Consider the following 24,000-nt stretch of genomic DNA (forward strand, 5'->3'; position numbering starts at 1 on the left):
CGAGTCCCACATCGGGCTCCCCGCCGGGAGCCTGCTTCTCCCTCTGCCTGTGTCTCTGCCTCTGGGTGTCTCTCATGAATAAATAAAGAAAATCTTAAAAAAAAAAAAAAAGAAAGAAAGAGAGAAAGAAAGAGAAAGAAAGAAAGAAGAAGAAAGAAAACAGAACTTAGTTCATGCTCCATTATGTATTTGGTTTTAAGATATAGCTTAAAATAGGGGATGGAGACTGGGACGGGACATCCGTGGGAGTACAGCCAGGTGGAAAAACTCAGGGGAGGGCAGACCTGGCCCGAGAACTAAGTTGCTGAGAGCGATCGTGCATGTGTGTGGGTGCGTGTGTGTGTGTGTGTGTGTGTGGGTGTTTGACCCAGCCAAACCTCAGCTTCCGCACCTGTGAAATGGAGCCAAGCGTAGTCCCCACTCATCGGGGTTGCCAAGAGCGCAGACATGACCCACGTAACGTGTCTGTCCTTCCTACAAACAGTAAGGGCTCAAATGAGCTGTGATTTAAAATGATTTGAAGGGGGCCCCAAAGTGAAGCATGACTTTTCTCCCCATCCCCCGCAAAACCCCTGCTCCTCCCACTATGTTTCTCTTTTTTTTAAAAAAAAAAATTGTATTTGAGAGAAAGAGAGAGTGAGCACAGCAGGGGGAGGGGCAGAGGGAGAAGCAGACTCCCCGCCGAGTAGGGTGCGGCTTATGGGGCTGGATCCCAGGACCTGGGATCATGACCGGAGCCAAAGGCAGATGCTTACCAAGACTGAGCCACCCAGGCGCCCCCCACCCTGTTTTTCTTATTGGCCTTTTTGTGTTTCCTTTTATAGCCATGGTCTTCTACCAAGAGAATCAATATTCAGGGAGTTCATTAATAATCATAACTATTCAAAATAATTTTAGCACTCTTCATGAATTTTAATACTTTTAGGAGGAGGGTATAAGTAATTGCTAATTTACAGTCTAAATTTTATGCTTTAATGCATATCCTTAAAAATCCTCCCGAAACATATATAGAGAGACATATAGCTACTAGGGAATAGATCTAAAACATTGTCACTGTTGTAGAATTGCAAGCAACTTTTAAAAAAAATCCTCCGTGCGAAGGACTGTGAAATCCCAAATATATAAGCATTTGGGGTTTTTGTTGTTGTTAGTGTTTTGATTTTATAGTTATTTGATATTTACAAGAAAGTAAAAGGTCAGCGAGATGAGACAGGCAAGGTAGTGGCCTCTGGGCCTCTTACAGTGGACTGGAAAGCAACGTTTTCAATGCCGTGTGTCATCCAGGTAGCCTCATCAATGCAAAAGTAAAGATCGCTGTGAAATATCTTCCAACTTTTCCTTCCACGCTTCTGTCATTTCCACGAGATGATAAGATGGAGTTTGGAGATTCCCACCTGACTTCCCCACTTGCCTCGCCCCACCAGCAACTTCCTACAGCTGCTCCTGGAGAGACCAGAAATCAGAGGGGCTGTCTGGAAAATGGCTTGACGAGGCTTCGAGAGAAAGCCAGGGCGAGCAATCAGTGGCGCACATTTCATCGGAGCAGCGAGGCAATCGAGGCGCGTTGGTGGAGAATTAAAAAAGCAGGTCGAAGTCCTGTGACTTCACTGATGATGCTCCAAACACTCTTGGCTTCTTAGCCAGTCCCGGGCAGCAGCACCGGTTCTTCTTTTGATTCCAGCAAGAGTGAGGATGCAGGACTCCACTACTATGCATTCAGGCTATGTTCTTCCCACTGCACGATGCCCTGCTTTTGTAATGCAAATGGGAGGCACAAAGTGTCTCTTTGATAATGTGCAGTCAAAAGACAAAAAAGCATTCACTGAAACAGTAAAACTAATTCATAAAGCTGAAAGACAATAGGGAAGCATTATGGATTTTTTTTTTTTTTAAGGAAAAAAGTATCCTGGATCAACGTAATTGTCACAGTGTAAAGCTATTCATAGTCAATGCAGAAGGGGAACAGGGCTGCAAGTTTACTTAAACTGGGAGAAGTTTCTGGAGGCCAACAGAAATTCTATCAAGCAAATACAAATATATTTGGTTAGCAAGTCTCCTCCGCTGCTCTTCGGAGAGGTCAGATCTATAGCTATATAGCTAGTTGTTTTGATTTAGACCCACCGTGTTCCCTTAGTGTCAAAAACCCCATAGAAGTTTTAAAAGAACACAGAGATCTAATGGTTAAAAGCCATATGGTAGCTTTTTTTTTTTTTTTTTACTTTCAAGGGAGTATCTCTCCATCACATACCAGAGTTTAGCTCAAGGTCAACTTATATTAATGCATTAAACCTAGCTGTGGGGGAGGCAAAAGGGCTAGAGGAAGAAGAATAAAAGAAGTCCCAAAATTGTTCTTCCGACATTATTCAGCCAAGCAACAGAGAGCATCGCCTGGATAAGGGATACATTGCACAGTCGCCGTCATTCGTCCTCTTAGACGGGCTCCCACGGTACCCAGGCCCATACCTTTTAAAGTATAGCATGTAACATTTTGCTTGGAAAATTGCTTCCACCTCTATTGCTTTGTTATAGCTGTTTCTGCAGTTTCGGTACAGAGGCAGTTGTGTGTCACAAGAAATTACTAATCTGAGGCTTGAGCAGGGGCAGCGTAGCCTTCCATTATCTCACCAGCGAGCTCTGTACAGGATTATTTTCAAATTTTCTGCGGCCATTACAATGTGCTGTTGGAGTGGGCGAGGCAGGGAGGGAGGGGAGGTTATTGAAACTCGGTTACCAGGGCAGATAAGATAAAGTTCATCACCGTCTTGGCATCCACCTTTGCAGTCAGGGGTGGAAAATTTGATGAAAGGCGTACATTTGGTCAAGGATATCGTTAAGATAGAAGACTGGACATTTTCCATCTGTGTGTGTCCCGAAGAGTTGGGTTTTTTTTTTCTTTCTTTTCTTTCTTTTCTTTCTTTTGTTTTTTTTTTTTAATTTTTTTTTATTATTTATTTATGATAGTCACAGAGAGAGAGAGAGGCAGAGACACAGGCAGAGGGAGAAACAGGCTCCATGTACCAGGAGCCCGACGTGGGACTCGATCCCGGTCTCCAGGATCACGCCCTGGGCCAAAGGCAGGCACTAAACCGCTGAGCCACCCAGGGATCCCTCTTTTCTTTCTTTTGCCGCAGATGCTCATCTGCAACTGTCTGCTCGATTGTTTAAGTAAATAAGTGTCCTTCCAAGGTGCTGTAAACGTGCAAACACCAGCTAGCCGGCCTCCCAACCCCTCGTCCCATCCCAACCTCAAGAAATAAAAATTGGAATTGCGCACAGGGATAACTTTCTTCAGCACATTGCCATTTTCTTTCTGTCGCTTCTATTCTTTGGGGCCGATCCAGTGACAGTTCCGACTTCACTTTCACGTGAGCTATCTTTAGGTCTCCTTGGGCCGGTCTTTAACCACTTGGGCTACCCAGACCCCACCCTCCAGGGAGCGGGCGATTCCTCGAAGGCGCTAGGCTGCAATCCCTGCTCCACTGGGCCATTATTCCGAGTTGCCCCGGAGAGCCAGCCTCGCAGGAAGGGGGGGCACACTGTTTGTATTTCCGCAGGACAGGGGAGTCTTACTCCCCGGGGAGAAGTCGGGGCGGCGATTCTCAAAATCAGGATGCTGGTGTCGGGAGTTCCTCCTGCGGCTGGGGTTGCGCTGCCCCCAGGCCGCTTCTTTTCCCACGGAGCCCAGCGTTGCCCCTCTCCCCAGCGAGGCCAGCCTAGGACACGTGTGCAGGTTTAGGGCTGGAAAGGAGGGTCAGCTTTACCCTGACATAATCACTCTTTTATGGCTTTCACTCATTCCCGAGGTGTTAATGCAGATCAAATGGGAAACACTCGGGAAAGAACCCTTGCAGCTACTGCCCTGCCTCGCTGTCCCGTCTCAATCGTTAATTCCGATTGTAAGATCTAAAGGTAATTTTGTTTGCTCTCTTAATGCGTTGCAGTTCTCCCAGTGGCCCCTGCATATCCTTTCTCAAATTCCCATCTTGATCAATTGTTTGCAAATAATTAAGCTTTTAAGAGATAATGGCATGAGGCTAATGTACACAACAAAGGCGAGGTCTCCTGTCACTACCTATTGGACTGTGGTCAAATTTGCTTTGATATCCCAAAGTGATTAGGTTGATTGGTGTATCTGGCAAGTGCAAGCCCTCTTCCCTTCCTGAGCACCTACCGAGCTTTCTTAAACTAGTGTCCTTGCCGTTAACAGCAAAGGTGTTCAGGAGAACGGCCCGCGGTGACCTAGGCTCTCCGTTGCAATGGTTTGGAATGAATTTCCCATTTTTCTTCCTAAAAAATGGCACTTCTCTTCATCTCTTTTGTAAAATGATGTCTACCTTTGCCCCTCTTACAGCCTCACGCGCCCTGTGGGCATAACGCAACAGGATTTTGAATGTTGTTACAGCAGCCTTGCTCGTGGCATGTTGGGTTTTTGTCAAGTCATTTTTTCTCTCAGTCTACAAAGGAATTACTCATACTGTCCACAAAAAGCTTATTTAGGGAAAGATGCATAGGATTTGAGATACTTAAAGATACGGGATTTCAGTTAAAAGCTTGCTTCTTTGTGAATTTTTGGCTGACTGTGGATTAGCTACCTGAAGTCATGGCTTTCATGTGATTCTAGCAATTATGGATTTTTTTTTTTCAGGGAATTAAAAGTTTGTGGGACACCCAGGCCAAGAACTATGAGAAAAAGAAAGAATTCAATCTCTGTACCATAGACGAGGGTTTAGGGAATTTTGTTGACACCTTCTTCCCCACCCCACCCCCTTACCAACGACCAGATTATTGTGACATTTAATTTCATCTCAGGCTCATTCATTTTTATTAAAAAAAAATATATCCTGAATGACTAAGAATTGTTTAATGGAGACAGAGTGCTGGGTCTCCATAGCTTGAGGCTGCCTAGCAATTATGCTGCATGAAATTAGACACAGTTTGTTCCAATTACTTAAAATCAGATCACATGAAAAGTGACAGAGGGAAAAAAAAAAGGCTAGAACTTTCTCATTTTATGATATTTAAATTATGAAACCAGAAACTGCATGATGTGAGGAAACAACCTAAACTTGCGCTGAAATTTTGAGGGCCATCGATTGCTCTTTGAAGCTGTAATGATTCAGGTAATTTTAATGACCCAGAGAGAATTTCCCTGACACCACCTGCATAAATAAAACGTGAGTTCCATTTGCTTTGTAAGAATGGTTGTAAAACTTACTCACAAACAGGCATGCAGAAATACTCTTGAAAACACAGCACAAATAAGCGACTGTGACAATTCTCAATTTTCAAAGCAACTAAAGGTAAATGGCATAAATATTAATTTTTATCCAGTTGTGGTCATAAGATTAAGACACAACTAACAAGACAGGGCAAAAGGTATTGCCATCCCGCCACGGTGAAGAGAGACTGTTGACGTATTTATTAATTCTGTTGAAAATCACGGAGCTTTCCACAGGACCTGAGACACTGTAAGCAAATTACAGAAGACGTTAGAGACTGGAAACGACTTGCATACGTGTCTACGACTCTATATGGCAAGGAGGGCCCACAGCTGGGTGCTGAGGTTGGCATATCTCAAAATCAGGCTCTTAATGGGTAACCTTTAACTTTGATGGATCTTAAGCTCCAGATGACCAAGTTGAGAATTAGAAAAGTTGTCCCGTGTTTGAAATCTCAGAGCAAGTGAAGAGCAGCACCGTGTATATCATCCGATAGGGTCGTGTAGACCATCTATGGCGTTCTCCGACTAGTGTAGACGTAGAACCTCTACATATCAAGCCTTACCTGTTCGTAGGCTGAGAGCTGCATGTGGTTCACCTTGTGCGGCAAACCTTTGTGCAGCAGGAGCTTGTGTTTTAAACCCCAGGGCAGAGAATTGCTCTCAGCTCAGCATCCAGTCATGAGATGTTGCCTGTGATGAGTGGCTTTATGTCGAGCAGAGTGATTGTCACCTGTGGTCTTAGCCTATTATGAAGCTTATCTAGCGTCATTTGAGGAGTGGGTTGACATCACCATAAGGAATGGAGTCGGGAAAGTAGCACCGTGGATCTCAAATTGGATTGTGCGCACTTCCTGTGGGCTATCAATGTTGCATCCGAGTGGGGGGCGTCTGCGCGTCGTGGCCGGACGTCCTGCAGCCTCCTTCTCAGCTTCACGAATATTCCCTGGTTTCCTGCCACGCGCCGGGCTGGCCCTGAGCGTAATGAATGAGAAAGTCACGGACTTGGGAGCCACTCCACGGGCAAGAAGAGCCCCAAGGGGCCCAACTCAGAAGAGCAGGTGCTTTCAGAGAGCGATGCTCAGGCCTTGGGGAAAACGGCAAAGACCCACGTGAGAGCCGTCAGGTGGGCCGGTGGGCGCCGCCTGGGTGAGGCTTGGCCTTCTGTGTGGGGATGAGAACGGGACGCAGGAGTGGGGACCAGGGTGGTGTGTGGGGAGAACAGGACGCAGCAGCGTGGGGCGGGGGTGCACGGGAAGCGTGGGGCTGGGGTGCACAGGAGGCCACGGAGCCCCAGGCGTGCCAGGCTGATGTGTGGGAGAACAGGACATGTTCTGTCCAGCAGTGTGGGGCTGGGGTGCACAGGAGGCCATGGAGCCCAAGGGGGTGCCGGGCTGGTGTATGGAGAGAACAGGACGGAGCAACGTGGGGCCGGGGTGCATGGGAGGCCGCAGAGCCCCAGGGGTGCCGGGCTGGTGTGTGGGGAGAACAGGACACAGCAGTGTGGGGCGGGGGTACACGGGAGGCCACGGAGCCCCGAGGGGGACCAGGATGGTGTGTGGGGAGAACAGGACGCAGCAGCATGGGGTGGGGCTGCACAAGAGGCATGGAGCCCCGGGGCGGGGGGCCAGGCTGGTGTGTTTGGAAAACAGGATGCAGCAGCGTGGGGCCGGGGTGCACAGGAGGCTGCGGAGCCCCAGGGGTGCCGGGCTGGTGTGTGGAGAGAACAGGATGCAGCAGCATGGGGCCGGGATGCACAGGAGGTGTGGGGCCAGGGTGCACAGGAGGCTGCGGAGCCCCGAGAGGGGGACGAGGGTGGTGTGTGGGGAGAACAGGACGCAGCAGCGTGGGGCAAGGGCACATGGGAAGCGTGGGGCTGGGGTGCACAGGAGGCATGGGGCCGGGGTGCACAGGAGGCTGTGGAGCCCCAGGAGTGCCAGGCTGATGTGTGGGAGAACAGGATGCAGCAGTGTGGGGCGGGGGTGCACGGGAAGCTGCAGAGCCGGGGGGGGGGGACCAGGGTGGTGTGTGGGGAGAACAGGACGCAGCAGCGTGGGGTGGGGGTGCACGGGAGGCATGGAGCCGGGGTGCACAGGAGGCTGTGGAGCCCCGGGGAAGGACCAGGGTGGTGTGTGGGGAGAACAGGACGCAGCAGCGTGGGGCGGGGGTGCACAGGATGCCACGGAGCCCCGGGGAGTGGGGGGTGGCCTGTCTGGACAGCGGCCTGGACGGGCTGAGCAGGCAGGAGAAGGAAGGCCAGGAAAGGCGCTGGCTACGTCTGTGGGTCGGGGTGAGGCTTCGACCCCGAAGGGAAGGGGAAACACCACCGAGACGTGGGCTGCCCCCCATGTCTTTCCCTGGCCAGTTTCCTCACCTGTGAGACGGGAGGGACAATAGATTCCATTTATGTCCCTCGAAGGGATATAATGGGGATTAATTACCATCCTGTCTGTAATATACTTGGAGCTCTTTAGAGAAAGGCACTATATTCCATGAAAGCAAAGCCTTATTCTAATTGTGTATTTATTGATTAAGTGACAATCAAAGTCAATACTTATGGGAAAAATTGCTACCTCTCTGCTCTCCACAAACGAATCCCACGTGCACGGATACAGAACATATTTAAACTTACATATAAGAGCATTAAAGTGGTCATTAACGAGACTTCTTAGCATCTAATCAGACATTATTAATGAGATTAAAAGCCATGTTAATTAACATTCAATAGACCAGAATTTAGTTTCCAACGGCACAGATAGTTCAGTTGAGAGTTGAGGGTGCCCTCTCGCATTCACACGGGAATAGAGCGTTGACTATCGGAACGATTTTTGTCTTGGGAGAATTTATTGGGATGCAGCGTTTGAAGCAAGTCAACGTGTCCATCGATGGGTACCATGTCCCAGGCTCCAGAAATGTGTGTTTCAGATTCAGATATAGTTCATTACGGAACAAAAAGTTTTTGTGCCAAAACCAATTTCTGTAGAATTCCAAACATTCTTTCAAGAGGGTATGAATTTCATTCTATTATCTAATCCTGTAATACTTTTTTATCCACTCTAACTCATGAGGAACATGGCCGGGCTTGTTCCTAGCATGCAAAATATGCTGGTCTTTGACCTTGTACTGGCCTGTGTTCAGAATCCCAGCATGTGTTGACATTCAGATATGGAAACCAACTTTGGTTGAATGTCATTTGTTTGCGTTTCAGAAGAGCTACAATGATCAGTGGTTAAAAAAAAAAAATACACCCACTTTAATTTTGATGTTTGCATCTGGCAATATGGTGTTTTGGAAGGGAAATGGCATGCTCAGCAAAGTGCTTCATACTGGGGACCTCAGCTAAGGTGGTTGGTCCACATGGTTCAGCTTTCGGAGTCCGTGGCTCGACGAAAATAGTACACCAAGGTGATAATACTTCCATGTCATGGAAAAGGGCTTGTCCTTATTTTAATCCTATACAATACAGTGAAGATCATACCAAACTTCCTGTGTTTGCAACAAATAAACCTTTAAAGGATAAACTCAGTATCAAGGTTCTGCAAGTATCCTAAGTAGCTATTTATACACTTCACTAATCTTTGTAATTGGCTTGTCTTTTACTGCCATTAATTAGATGATGTAGTATTCCATTAATAAGAGGGACACACCTCAGCATTTTTACCTTTAATTATAGACTTCACTAGACACTTAGGCTATTGACAAAATAGCCTATATGTTGCCTGAAATATATATATATATTTATATATAAATATTTTTATTTATATATAAAATAAACATATTTTTATTTATATGTAAAAATATATATTTATTTATAAAAGTATTTTATAATGGGGAAGTATACTTTTATATATAAATATATATATATATATATTTTTTTTTTTTACAGAGCATATGTGTTTATTATTGAATCCCTAGCCCCTAGCATTGCACCTGACATGTGATGTGCACTATACTATCTGCCCAAAGTATATGCACACACACTTACCTTTTTTGGTTCTCTTTCAGCATCCTTACCCTTCTGAAGAACAGAAAAAGCAGTTGGCACAAGACACGGGACTCACCATCCTTCAAGTGAACAATTGGTAAGTAATTTGGCTTTGCGTTTACACACAATCTGCTTCCCCCTCTGGCAACCTGCAGCTAATGTTTTGCATTGAGAAGACACACCCAGTTGTTGCTGTTTTCCCTGGTGGCTTGCGATCCAGAGGTGAAAATAAATGGTTGACTGATAGGTGAGAGCACTTGCCGGCCTGGGAGAAACCCGACACACACACACACACACACACACACACACACACACACACACACCAACACTGCATTGCTTTCCATCCGAATCTTAGGCATAGTGTAAATAAGTCTTTAATTCACGTTCACCGTGGCTCCAGAAATGGCTTTTTACCCCCCCTCCCCCACCTTTAGGATAATCGATAGAAAGAATGGTATCATCCTATTTTCTGTGGAACAAGAAAATCCACCATCACATATCAGCCAGGTCTTAAATTCAGTGAATAACTAACTGCCGTTATTTTGTTGGGGCTGAGCACTCGAGGATAGTCTCCCGTTGCCTCCTATCTTCCGTTCCATGGAAAAAGAGATATTATTTATGTCTCCACTTTGAAGCTATTCAAAACCCGATGTATCTCCGGGCTGTGCAAAACTGTTTCTAAATAAATGTGTAAATTCCTGATTTGGGGGAAGCTGAGATTCCGTACCAAGTACCAGCCAACAGTCTTCTGACAACGTGCGGCGGTATGGCAATGAGGCTTTGGGGAAGTATGATTTATTACCCTTTGTGAGTGTGCTGAAAGCCAGGTTCATATAATCACCCGGAGCTAGTGTCATATTTGAAGGGTATCGAAATCCAATATCCTCTCAAACTAAGTGTATCTAATTAATTGTCCTAATATTTTTAGATTAGTGTTTATGATGGGGAAACCCTATCCTCTTTGAAGTAAAACCCAGAAAGGGCCCACAGCCTGGTTGGGGAAAGGGGAGAGCGGGGAATGCCAGTTGGCAGACAGAAGTATTTCTTTCTGTTCAATAAGTGTCAAAGATTAATATTACCGAATCTCTGATTACATGGCCTAATCCATTTTGGTGAATAAATTTGTTCTCGATGTCCATTGCACCTACATTAACAGACCCTTCTCTGTTAGAGAGCCTGGGAGCCTTTGGGAGAGATTCCAGATATATTAAACCCCATTACAGAAAATGTAATTTCTGTCAATATAATCCCATGTATTCTTCAATTTAGTATTTTAGAGATAACAAGCTACTTACAATATATTTGCCTTTGGAGGATTAATTCACAAAGTGCACTATCTGCAAGACACAGACAGACTCACATAAGCATAGCTTGTAAGGGTTATCAATTTCGACGACCTGACCGCAGCCTCGGGAGATCAATTTTTGCAGGCCTTTTTAGTCGAGTGGCTGGGGAGCCAAGGGGAGCCATACCGTCCCTCCGTGTGCCGCTGGGAGCGTGTCACTGCCGAGGATTTGTGTCGGCCTGTGTACCTGCTGTTGTATCTTAATTCTCGAGACTGTTGATGCTGTATATTTGCACTTAGGCTTCAGGTCCTCCTGGACGAAGTTTATAGGGTAGACCATCAATTTTGCGTGCACGTCTGAATTCAGGTGTCTTTTCAAGGTTAAACCGATGGTGTGATTTTATTTTTATTTTACTTATTTATTTTTTTAAAATGTGGGGGGGGGGTTTGGTGCGATTTTAATACAACGGAGGTGACGCTAATGTTATTTCCCTGGGAAATGTTCCCATCAGAGGGCCACGGAGCGACAGGGCCAGCCCTGCTTAAGGAAGGCCCGAGCGCTGCCGCCAGGTGATGTGTCTCGCACTCGCCATCGCCCTTCCCCTCGCCCTTCAGGGTGGCTAGCAAACTCCCTCCTACACGTTGTTGCCAGAGCACAGATCCCCGTGCAACTTGCCTTCCCGAGGCGGACACACTTGAGGGATCTTGCCTGTGGACGCCTGGGCAGGCAGGCACTCCTGGGACTCCAAACTGTATGCGGTTGTCACTCTCCTGGCTTCTGTGCGGTGGTCAGAAAGCAACTTCCTCTGTTTTGCAAGTAGAAGAGGAAAAAGGGACCTTAAAAGAGTCCTAACACTTTCCAAAGTTTTATATGCAGGCGTACCACAAACTTCCCGCTGACACTCAGTCCTGCGCAGGTGTGTGAACACAAACCACGTTGACATGATTCTGTGCTCACCTGGCGCTGTGTCCTGTCCCAGTGTCCTTCTGCACGCAGTAGGAAGTGGCTTTGGCTGGCACTTCATCGTTTCGTATTCGGCCACTGTTTCAGCTCTAACAGCTACGTGGTAGAGAATTTCCCCGTAACTAAATAAAAGTTGTCAGAGAGATTGTTTCTCCCACATTTGGTGAATGATGATGTTCCTGTGTCTGATTTAAGTTTCTAATGGTTTATTAATTTTCATCCAAACCGTCAACTTTTAAGGAGCTGATAATAAGGGCACCCGGGTGGCTCAGCGGTTGAGTGTCTGCCTTTGGCCCAGGGCGTGACCCCGGGGTCCCGGGATCAAGTCCCGCGTCGGGCTCCCCTCAAGGAGCCTGCTTCCCCCTTTGCCTGTGTCTTTGCCTCTCTCTCCCTCTCTCCCTGTGTCTCTCATAAATAAGTAAATAAAATCTTAAAAAAAAAAAAAAAGAGCTGATAATAGATTTTTTTTTTTTTTTGGCTTTGGGTAGGAAATAGGTTGCAAACATGGGGAAACCCAGATGGTACTGTATGAAAACCGGAGGTGTCAGAGCATCTTAAATTGTGGCATGCTTGAAGACTAATGGCAGCATAACCACTAAAGGCTTTTCATTTCACTTTACCAGGATAAAAAATTACACAAAGCTTTGTTGGGAGCTTGTAAAACATTCTTCCCGTATTGAGCGTCAAGCCCAAGTTACTTCCTTCTGGAAAGCATAATTAAAAGAAAGTCCTCATTACTATTTTGACATGTCCCCTTCACTCCATTTAGCCACAGCATTAAAAAATGTGTGTCTTCCTTCTTGGATTTCTCAAAACTTGTTAACACACATGTACATTTTGTAGGAACTGTGAGTCACTGTTGAAGATATTTAATGAAATGCTGAAGGGCAGGTTGGGTGTAGATCAGTCATAATTATTGGCAGCGACATAACGTATCGACGTACGCAAAGTGAAAGTGAAAAACATAGACTCGTGTCTAGCTGTTTGCTTGTCACAGAAAACCCAGGCCGCTGCAGCTCCAAGTGAGGTTTTGGCTGAAAACTAGAGGAGCAAAGTTTGATGTGTTGCAAAGGCTGGTTCATTCCACCTCCGAGTGGATCCTCCACTTCCCTAATTGCCCTGAGGGGTACGAACTACAGGCTGTGGCCAGCGAAGGCCAAGGCAGATGGGATCCAGGGGGAGAAGAGACAATGGGGAGAATTTAAGTGGAACATAACAAGACAGGCTTGATTAATTAAAAGAAAATCTGCATTAAAAGAAATAGCTCTTGTAGCTCAGATGTTAGATCTGCTCGTCAGAATGAAACACAGAGAGGAGGAACCCTCGCACGGTGGCTAACGGTGCGTATAGGGCCCGGGCCCAGGGATGGAAGGTGAACTGTATTAGATGAGACATCGGAGGATGAGTCTATGCCGACGCCTTTTTGAGAATCGAGGCAATTGTGCAAATAATTTGGGTGAAAACATTTTTACCTTAATTGTTTAAGTATCTGAGGCCACTGCCTGTTTTGCAAAAAGCGACTTCCATAACTCACTGCCTTAATAAACATTTTGATCTAGCGGTCAACTTAGACGTAAGAGCGCAGTAATGTCTGAACTACAGTACGTGCCCTGCATTCGTGTGTTCTTCTTCCTTTGCTTTCTCACCCCCAATTATGGTCCGATATCCCAAAATGAGAAATAATGGCCTTTGGGACTTTTGCCTTTTGGTCTTTCCATTGTTGTGGCCGTGAAAATTATTTCCCTTATGTCAGCTGTGCCAACATATTACTGATAGGTTGAACGTTTCAGGCATTTGGGCAGAAACATCTTAAATTCTGAGACGGTTATTTAGATCTTTAACGACGTAGGTAGGACTTTACAGAAAACACATAAACCCAAAGCCAGTACTCGGTTCTTTTTTTCTCCCGAATGCACCGACTTTATTTTTAGGCTTGGAGACGTGAGCGTGGAATGGCCCGCCTTCTATGTTTTCACCGCCACGTTACAGACCTGGGCCTTCCACATGATGCAGACTTGGGCCTCCGCTTGTGTCTTCCTTGCCGGGTGCCTCAGACACATTCTTCCTCTGCAGAGTTCTAGCCTAGGGTGTATTGAATGAATTTTTACAGTTTCCTTGTTTACTACTACTCATCCAGACAGTTAACATTAAGGCCTAATGTTAAATGATTATTTCTTTATGCTCTGAGAAGGCGATACGGATCTTAGGTGCAAAACCCATAGTGTATGTGAAATTCAGTACGTATGCAGAAAGAAAAAAAAAATCACTCTCTATCAGTTGGGTGCATGAAATTCCAGGGAGCATCCTGACATCCGAGGTGACACTTTGCAGAACTATCACAGCTCTACCGTCCTCGGATTTAGTACATATACCAGATTTTCCTAGTTACTTCATTTACTACCTTCAAAACTGCGAAGCATTCAGGCATCACTTCCCATTTATTACCAGTGGGGGCAGCGGGGGCGGGGGGGTGGCGGGGAGTATGTTATCCTTAGAGATTTATGCCGGTGGCAGGTAAAAAAATGTAAACTTATTTAGAAAAAAATAGGATCTCCCTTATAATAAACAGATTCAACTGTTAAAGGTCAGGTTTCTTTCTGAGTTATGGTAATAATGTAGCAAATACTTTTATGAGTAATCAAAGATTCTCTAAATACAGGTACCTGTGTCGATGTAAATGTTAAAACATTCACAAATTATCCTTTCAACTTCTGTGATCTAAAAATCAATAGGGGGTCACCGGGTTTCATAGAATTGCTCTGCTTTTTCTTCCAACATAATTTAATAATACATTTTACAGATGTTGTTTAAACATTAGGCACAGATTGTTTTGTCAATAAAGCTAAACAGAGGCATGACACAAAAGCAAGGAAAACAGATGTAAAAAACAGTGCACCATGCAAGAAGCACTGGGTCATTTGTTTGCTATTCAACTGCAAAATGAAAGTGCAGGGTGTATAGTGATTTTCCTGGCCCAGAAACCACCTAGGGATGAAACAACTTCACACACAAAAGGTAATTTTATTAAGCAGGTGGTTTAACTTTTTCCCTCGAGAATTTCCGTGTAACCTACATTTAAGGTAGACTTCCTAATTGATCAAGGGAGTAACAGGTGCAGTATTTTTGAAAGGAGAAGGAGAAGTAGACTAACTCTCCAGCATGTTTCGGAGTGGCTTGTTGTTCTCCGAGTCCCAGTTAATTGCTACGCTTTTCACCTGGAGCGTCAATTCTAATAATATTAGCTTTACGGGCACTGACTGTGGGCTTTAGATTACAGCAATCGGTAACACTCACGAGATAAAATACCGTCTAGTTGCTCATAAGAAAAAATATCGAAATCAGTCAAAAAAAAAATGTCTAGCTTGCATATTGCCTGAGACAGGGCTGGCGGGGTGCCAGCCGGGCAGGGTGTTGTTGGGAAAGCCCAGCAAACAGCTCGCAAGGAAGGGAGCTGGGAATCTAGAAACCTTCAGGTATTGTCATGTCAGGGAGTCTTAGGAGTTCAACAGAGACGCCGCTTCTGGCTGCAGAGTCTAAAAGTTTCCAGCCAACAGCCCCCTTTGAAAATATGACTCCACAGTCGGCTAAGCGTCCTTTGTTGTGTGTGCATTTACAGCAGAAATTTTTTTTTAATTTTTATTTTTTTAATTTTTAAAATATTTTATTTATTTATTTATTCATGAGAATCAGAAAGAGAGAGAGAGAGGCAGAGACACGGGCAGAGGGAGAAGCAGGCTCCATGCACTGGGAGCCTGACGTGGGATTCGATCCCGGGACTCCAGGGTCACGCCCTGAGCCGAAGGCAGGTGCTAAACCGCTGAGCCACCGGGCGTCCCCAAAGTGGGCTTTAAAATGAAGTCTGTATGAGGCAAAGAAAGTACACTATATAACCATAAAGTAGAAAATCCAACAAGGAGATATCCCAATTGTAAGTTTTATGTACATAAACATGGAAGCAGCCAAATGCATGAAATAGTAGTAACAGACATAAAGGAACTAATCTATGGGGGACAAGGATATGTTAATAGATGATCTAAACAGAAAAGCAAGGAGACAATGTGTTTGGATGAATGGCACAGTGGAACGCGTGGATTTAACAGCCTATCCAAGGGCAGAGGAGGAGGGAGGTGCGGGCTGCGGGCCGTGGCTCTGGAAGGCTGCAGGGTGGGGGCAAGCGCTGTGTGTCCCCGGGCAGCGTTCAGAGCAGTTCTGAGTCTTCGGGACCACACCAAGGTGTGAGGCCTACGGGCCACCTGCCACCTGCTCGAGTACCTGAGGACCACGCCCAGGCGGGGTGGGGGCTGTGGCTCAGGGAGGGGGCGAGTTTATCCCCCACGAGCCTCCTGGTGATGCCTTTCTGGGCCGCGACACCGGGCGGTGGGGGTGGTGGTGATCCACCTTGAACCAGGGCAGCAGGACTCGCCGCCGGGCCTGACGAAGCCAGACTAGCTGTTTTCGGGGTCGCGGTGCAATTACCTGGTCGGAGAAATGGGAAGAACCTGGCCGCGTGTGGTGCAAGCTGTTAGAGCAGGACCCGGGGACGAGCGGGCACCCAGGTGTCCCAGGCTGAGACACCAGCGCCCCCGGAGCCTCATGACCGTGTGCAACTCACACAGGGATAGGAAGGGACACGCTGAGCCGCAGCATCTCGGGTGTCTTCCCCACGCCTCGCCCGCTGACACGCGTGTCCTTGACCCGGTCGCTGTGTGTCCGCGGGCCACAGCTTCCTCTGCTGCGGTGCACGGGAGGGACCCACCGGTGGGACCGCGTCCCTCCACCCCGCCGGCCTATGCTGGCCTGCCCGAGCCTGCGATCCACCCAGAAGCACCGAGAAGCACCGAGAAGCGAGGCGATCACTGCAAAACTGCCTCCGCCTGGGCCTAGGGCCGGGCGTCGGGGAGACAACCCCGGGTCCTCCGCATACAGAGAAATACAGGGAAATTCATTTAAAAAGTCGCTCTTTTTCCTTCATCTTAAATAAGCAGATCAAGCAACCGTAAAATAAAAACTGGGTTGAAATTAAACATTATCACAAGACACGAACAACATGTGTGCTGTCATTGTCGGATTCATAATAAAGATAAATCAGTCGTCTCGAGCAGTGCGCTCAGAGCCTGTGAAGGGCATGACAGATAAGAGGCTTGAAATTTCTGAAGTTGCTGTGCAGCAAAGTTTGGCTTTTCCCCAGGCGTCCCATCTTTTCCCCCCGTAATTTCGTAGGTGACGAACTTTTCCAGCGGGTGCATTAATAACCTAGAAGTAATGGGTTGTCAGGTGTCAGTTAGATAAGATTAAGCCTCATCCGTGCGCCTCCTCGCGGGGGGCTTGCAGGTCAGGAGAAGGTTCTGGGCGGCGTGGCTGCCTCGCGCCCCGCCCGCGCCCCGTGGCGCTGCTCCCCGAGGCCTGGCACCTGCTCCGGACTCGCACCCGGCGCGGCCGCGGGCCTGGGGCCCCGACTGTGCGCGACAAGGGCACACATGTCCCAGCCGCCTCCTTTCTGTAGACTGATTGATTCCAGGGTTTCAGATGTTCCTGTCTTGTCCTGGGAGGGAGCCCCGCAAGGGGCCAGGGCCTCGGCTGAGAGGGCCAGCGAGGCCCTAGGTGTTCCAAGGTTCCTAGCGAGGCCGGTGTAGATCTCTTCTTGTCAAATGGGTCTTAAGTGTGTTTACATAAGTTTGCCTTTCTGGTATTTTCTGCTTGCACAGACCTGATCACCACCGATCCTGTGTCCCCGTTGCTGAGGCTGGGCCCGGGGGGTGGCCGCTGAGCCCCGAAGGGCCACCGAGCTGTGCGCACAGACCCCTCCGCCCTCTCTTACCTCCTCAGCACCTCCCTTCAGGCTGCACCCGCCTAAAGCAAACGGCAGTCCTGAGTGGTTAAAAAAAAAAAATCAGCCCAAAATATATTTTAAAAAAGGAAGGGGGGTGCAAATGTTGCCTCCTGGTTGCATAAAACCAATTCTCTCAAAGGGCGGGGAGGAAATGTTTCTGGGGGAAACGTCCTCTGGGATGTGTGGGCCCCGTGGCTCCCGTGTGTGAATGCCCAGAGTTTTGGGTAGACGCTTAGATTTTTGCTTTGCTTCCTTCTTGATTTTTAGGGGGAAAGGGAACATTAACAGCCGACCAGCCAACCAGACGGTAACCTCCAACAGCGCGATGCCTGTACCTCTGGCAGGACAGGGCTCTCCCTCTCACCATGGATGCTTCCCTTTTTACTTCTATTCTTACGAGGCTTTTAAGCCTGACCCAGGAGTATGGGAAATAATGAATTACTATCCCGGGCTCTTGACACTTGAACAATAACAAATAAACAACAACAACAACAAAAAAACCCTTAATCTGTCACCATCCTTGAGAGCTCTTCTTTCCCTCTTTACCCTCTTAACCAATGTGACTAAAGGACCTCATGCCTCCCGAGATGCTATTTGATGGCTGGAGAAGGGAAAAGACCTTTGGTTTCCCAAACACCACTTTTTCAAGGCCGGTGGGGAATTAGTGGTCTTGGGTTCTAAATGTAATTCAGCTTTAAAAAAAGAAAAAGAAAAAAGAAAAAGAAAGGATTTCCTGTCATTGGAGAGACCTGGCTTAATGTTGATAAAATCACTATATTTTAAGATTCGTAGATTGCCTAAGGATGGAAGTCAAACGCACTGTGATTGAAAAATACGTGTATTTAAGTTTCCAGTGCTTTCTACCCTAGGATGCTGGTTTGAGTGTAAATCAGTCGTTTTGAGAGTTGTCGTCCACTTGCGGGGTTTGTTGGCCTCTATCCCTTGAACATCTGCTATGGTTGACTTTATTTGATTCCTACTTTGGGTCAGAGTTCATATGTGCTTGGAAAGGGCAGGGAGTAGGGGATGTTGAAAAAGCACATGGAAAGAACTGGACATGTCCAAAGACGTCAGATCTCAGCTCCCAAGGCTGGTCACCTGGCAGTCCTGTTTACAAAAAGGAGAGTACAAGAGGTTATGGCAGAGATTCCCACCCTTAGGGCCAAGTAGTGGGGGCTGAGCAGGACTAGGGGCCAGAAGAGGCATATCGAAATCCTTTTGAGTGAACGTAGTATAAAAGAGCCTATCGGGAATTAACTTTTTATTTCGGTCGTGCTGTTTAAGATTCCAAATAACAAAGGGATATGAGATTTTGAAGTTTATGAAAAGGGAGCCTGGATTAAAATTTTAGGAACACTATTTGCAGAAAGTCAGAGCCCAAGTCCTGGATGGGATTTTTTTTTTTTTTAAGATTTTATTTATTTATTCATGAGAGACACAGAGAGAGAGGCAGAGACACAGGCAGAGGGAGAGGGAGAAACAGGCTCCATGCAGGGAGCCTGATGTGGGACTTGATCCCGGGACCCCGGGATCACACCCTGAGCTGAAAGCAGACGCTCCACCACTGAGCCACCCGGGCATCCTGACCTGGATGGGATTTTATGCATCATTTGACAGATGGGGCTCAGGGCTTTACAATGTGAAGCTGCTAATTAGAGGCAAGGATGGGGCCGATTTCCTTGTTCAGCACCTCTTCCTTTCTACCATTACGGATTTATTATTAACAGATTTATTAAGATACAACTCACATACCATGAAGTTCACCCATCTAAATTGTACAACTCAAAAAAAAAAAAAAAAAGCGAACAACTCAATGGTTTTTAGTATATTCCACAGATACTGTGTAACTGTCGCCATAATCAATTCTAGAACATTTTTACTACCTGGGAAAGAAGCCCTGTAGGGGCCCCTGTGTGGCTCAGTCCATTGAGCATCCAACTCTTGATTTTGGCTCTGGTCATGATCTCAGGGTCTTGAGATTGAGCTCCCACATTCGGCTCCACGTTCAGCGGGGTGTCAGCTCAAGATTCTCTCTCTCTCCCACTGCCCTTTCACTCCCGCTCACTCTATCTCTCAAAAACATCCTTAAATATATATATATATAATATATTTATATATAAATGTATTATATATATAAGTAATAAATTTATATATTTTATATATAAATAAAATAAATATATTTATATATTTTATAAATAAATATAAATATATAAATATTTATAATATTATTATATATTTATATATAAAAACATATATATTATATATATATATAAACCCTGTTCCCTTTAGCTATTGCTCCTCCCACACTTCCACCCCTCATGCTCCGTCTTTAATGATCTACCTACTATCCTGGACATTTCCCATCGATGTGATCATGTAAACATGTAGCCTTTAGGGACTGGCTCCTTTCACTCCGCGTATTATTTTCAAGGTTCATGAATGTAGCAGGTAGCGGTGCTAGGCTCCCCTTTGTGGCTGAGGAAGGTTCCCTTGTCGAGACAGACGCCGTTTTGTTTATCCATTCATCAGTTGCTGCGCATTTGGGTTGTGTCCACCTTTTGTGGTCAGTAGCGTTCAGGTTCAGGTTTCGGGACCATTAGGTATTTTTGAGAATCATAACGACAGCGTCTCAACAAACCCTTGCCTTTGGTCTTAAATTTGCAAAGCTCTTTTCATAGACATCCACGCACGTGGTCATCGCAGTTGTCGCACCTGAATGCTCCTGCGAGCTCAGAGCCGTGAGGGTGGCAGTTTTCCCACTCGATTCTCACACCTTTCTCCCTAGACGCTGCTCTGACCCCCCCGTCCTTGGCCAGTGTTTTGACCGTAATAGCGCTGAGTGATATCGTGCAAAGGAAAGGAGAGCCGCTCAAGTGAAACACACAGTCTCCCTATTTCCTCAGTGTGACTTAGATGACCATTAGCGTTTTCCAAAGCCTTGCTAAGTTCCAAGAGGAGGTCATCCTATTAGTTTACTGCCTTCCTTTGAAAAATTTTGTCATATACTCCAACGGAGAGATTTTTTTTTTTTTTTTTTTTTTTTTTTTTTGCCTTTTAGTATAATTGGCTCCATTTGCATTTAAGGCCTCCGAGTTACATTGTGATACGCTTTACAGAGAACTCAGGTTTCAAGCTTTACTGATGGAAGCAGAAGTTCGGTGAACCTTCTAAGGGGTAGACGTGGACCTCCATTCGGGCCAGGCTTCATTATGCCATCCTGTAGTCTCACTTGTGACTGGGTGAAAGCAGAAATCAAGCTAAATTTCGAGATATCCTTCCTTGGAGTGGAGATTCCAGGCCTGGGAAGTTTTGGGCCAGTGAAGCCTTGGGTTGCTAAAGCAACTAAAGGAAAGATCCTTCAGAAGGGAAGTTACTCAGAGACCCTCCATCAGGGGGACCAGGAGTCTACTCTGTACCCCTTATGTATGCCAGGGCCGGTTACCATTCTCACACAAGTGGGTTGCAATTCCAATCATGCAGAGGAAGTTTTACTTGGGGGAAAAAAGTGTGTATTTGATCATTTGGGTGGCTGTACAGCCCAATTGCCTGGAATATTCATGGTTTACGCCTATTGCCCAACATAATTATTTATAGTGCCCATTTACTCTCCAAAGTATCTGACCTTCAGTGATAAATTATGCAGCCCTCCTACTTATAATGGAAATTGGCAGAACATTAAGATTTGTTTGAAATAAACGTACTTATTCTGCATGATGTTTAAGGGATGCCTAGTTAGATGCAATTGTGTTTACTTCTTGTGAAAATGGGAAAATTAGAATTTATACGAAAAATGGTTCAGCTTAAACCAAAGAGAGATACATCAGTCCTTTGAAGATATTATTATACCTACTTGAGCTTTTTCAATACCATAGGAGGTTCTGTTATCCTAGATTGCCCTGTCACCTGTTCATTGTGCCAATAACCTTTTACATTCCGTATCCCTTAAGCAAACCACTATTTGTTTTACATTTGTGCAGTTATACAAACTCAAATTTGGCAAATTGTCATATTTCAGTAAATATTGCACAAATACTATTTTATTACATATGCTTTATGTCATATCATGGATACCTAAGATATTTTTAACTGTTGAGCATTTCTCATGCTAGTTCTGGCAAGATATCCCCACAATTTGTTCCATTGAGTTTGGAGCCTGGTGCTTTAGTGATCTAGAAAGTCATGGGTAGTAGCAGAAGAAATAGAGACGGGCCACTAAAGGAGCACCCCTTGCTTTGAATTCAAGTCAGATTAAAGGTTTTAGCAAGCTTTTATCTATATATATATAGATGCTTGTATTATATATAAAATAATATATATATAAATATATATATTTATATATATATTTATATAGAATAAAAAATCAGGTTATGATTTGCTTTCAAGGAAAACTTACCATAATATATAATGAGGTGATGAAATATTTGAAAGTTTATTTCAACATTTAATACATGGGTTTGTTATTACTTTGCATTATAGTTTTCAAATAATTAGTAATTTTTTTCACTAGTTGCTTTAAAGAAAATTTTATATGTAATTCACTTCCTCAGTGGTCTTAGACAACTACCGCTCTTTCTAGAGTAATTTGACAAATACACTCATCAATGCTAGAGAAGGGGAATCTTCTCAGACTGCTGATTGATGGGCTTATTGTGATCTGAGGAAATTTCAATATTCTGTTTCTAGAATGGATGGAGAGCAGAGCATGTGCTCCCTTCTCCCCTCCTGTCCACTCCCCTCTCCCACCCTCAGACACACAGATGATGTATTGCAGTCCTGGAACTGTTGGATCCGGAGGAGGTTGAGAAACTGGAAAAAGGTGCCAAAAACATGATTTCATAAGGTTTGACTTGAGATTGAGTCAACTTTCTTGAGTGTCTTAAAATCGTGTTTTATGAAATTTTATTCCACAAAGAAAGGGAGTGTGGAAGGCTTGGACCCTAAAGACTGCCAGTTATGGATCATTAAATTCAATAAGTAAATGTAAATCTGAAATGAAGAAATCCAACAAAAGATTTTGAGGTGGATTTTTGTTTAAAAGAACAGAGAGTTATTTGATAGATGATAGCTAGAATGCATTCCCTGCAGGGTCTGTTTATAAAACAGGCCTTCAAGTTATTAGGAAATGCTGACTTTCAAAATTTAAGACACATAGTGTATATAGTTTTATTTAAATGATGGTGATAAAGTTGAAAGAAATACTAGGAAGGAAATTCACGGAATAGGATAGGAAGAAAAAGGACGGAATTCTGGAGTTCAGCAGCTAGCTTCCGATGTGAAATTTAATATTTGAGCAATTTTCACAAGTCTTAATTCCATAAAAATATTTATAGAGATCTACCTAAATGAATTATATAGAGATTAAATATTATATTTACTTGCTGCTTATTTTAATTGATGAAGAATAGTATGTGTATTAATCACCAGCACTTATTCTTAAGAACGCATGGTTTTAATTTTTACCAAGTATGTACGTAGGTATTCCTAACTAACACCTAAATATTAATCAAGGATGACTGTAACTAATACTTCATTTAATGGATAGTCTAGGTATAGAAGGCGTCTCTACTAACGTATCTTGCTATTTAATGAAATCATCTGCTTCATATCCAATTGATGTAATTTTAGCTCCTTGGGCATAGGAGGGTACTGTATGATGACACTTCTCCATTCTTAAATGGGTAGCTCCCTTTGTGTTGACTATTCACTAAACCTCGTTGGCAAGAGACACTATGGGGATGACTGTCATTGTGTAGAAACAATAGCATTTTGGTTTCACGTGGCCAGCTGGGTTGGCCGTGGCATGCTGAAGGAACGCCGTGGGCTCCCCTCAGTCCTCAGTAAACAAGTAGGTGGCAAACACTGAGGAACAGGACCGAATAAAGGAGAAAATGCTCCTTCGGAAGGTGAACAAGTCTCCTCCCCCTAGTTTTGTTAGTATTACAGAGAGCTCGTACCGTGGAAGACAAAGGGCGGAAGAGGAAAGGGCAAAGCCATGTGGAAAATGTCTGTGGAACCAGGAAAATGCACCCTGTGATTGGTTCTACTGGATGCCCACTGTGATCCTGCCACCCTTCCTGGTTCTCACGAAGAGGAAATTAAACTTGGCCGTCTGGTTTTGTAGGAAGTAACCAGGGCAAGGAGTAGAGGATAAACTAAAGGGCAAAGGTCAGCTTCAGAAAGCTGCATTACCAGATCTTGGTCAGAAAACCGTTCAGGTATCCAAAAATGGGGAATGAGAAGAGACAGGTAGGATTAGCAGAATGGGGGAAAAAACAACAACAACAACAACAAACTGCCCAACTTTAAAGTCTGATGATCGCTAAGCATGTAGGGGGCAGGGGCAAAAAAAAGAAAGACTAAAGGAAAGCTTCCTGTATCTCTTTTTAGCATAACTCGGGATTCATCTCCCATTTTCCTATTTTAAAAATGCAAAGAATTAAATTCAATTTTGAGATGACCCCACATCTCAGATTTTTGAAGCTTTTGCTCCCCTTGCAACCTCTCATTCCCCCTTAGTAGAACTCTAGGCCTAAACAGGTAACTTAGAGTGAACAGAAATACACCTCTGTTTACGTTGACATGGAATGAAGCTGTAAGGCCAATCCATTTTCTTCCCGTCCTTGGTGAAACGTCTTGTTTCAAAAGGGGGTAACTTGGTCACAGGAAGGAATTCTAATCCATGATGCTATGAAAAAAGGAAATTTAAGGATTCTCTTCC

The 24,000-nt window shown here is 45.1% G+C and overlaps 1 protein-coding gene across 8 annotated transcripts in view; it reads left to right on the forward strand.

Annotated features, from left to right (window-relative positions):
- The window catches only part of MEIS1 (Meis homeobox 1), a 165,495-nt gene that overhangs the window by 102,121 nt on the left and 39,374 nt on the right, over nt 1–24,000 (forward strand). For all 8 annotated transcript variants that reach the window (XM_049115592.1, XM_049115598.1, XM_049115595.1 and 5 more), the window contains one exon: nt 9,224–9,300. In XM_049115592.1, the coding sequence (XP_048971549.1) occupies nt 9,224–9,300 (77 nt within the window). The remainder of the gene's footprint in view (nt 1–9,223; nt 9,301–24,000) is intronic.

The sequence above is a fragment of the Canis lupus genome, chromosome 10 (assembly GCF_003254725.2).
Source record: "Canis lupus dingo isolate Sandy chromosome 10, ASM325472v2, whole genome shotgun sequence".
In the NCBI taxonomy this organism is placed as follows: Eukaryota; Metazoa; Chordata; class Mammalia; order Carnivora; family Canidae; genus Canis; species Canis lupus.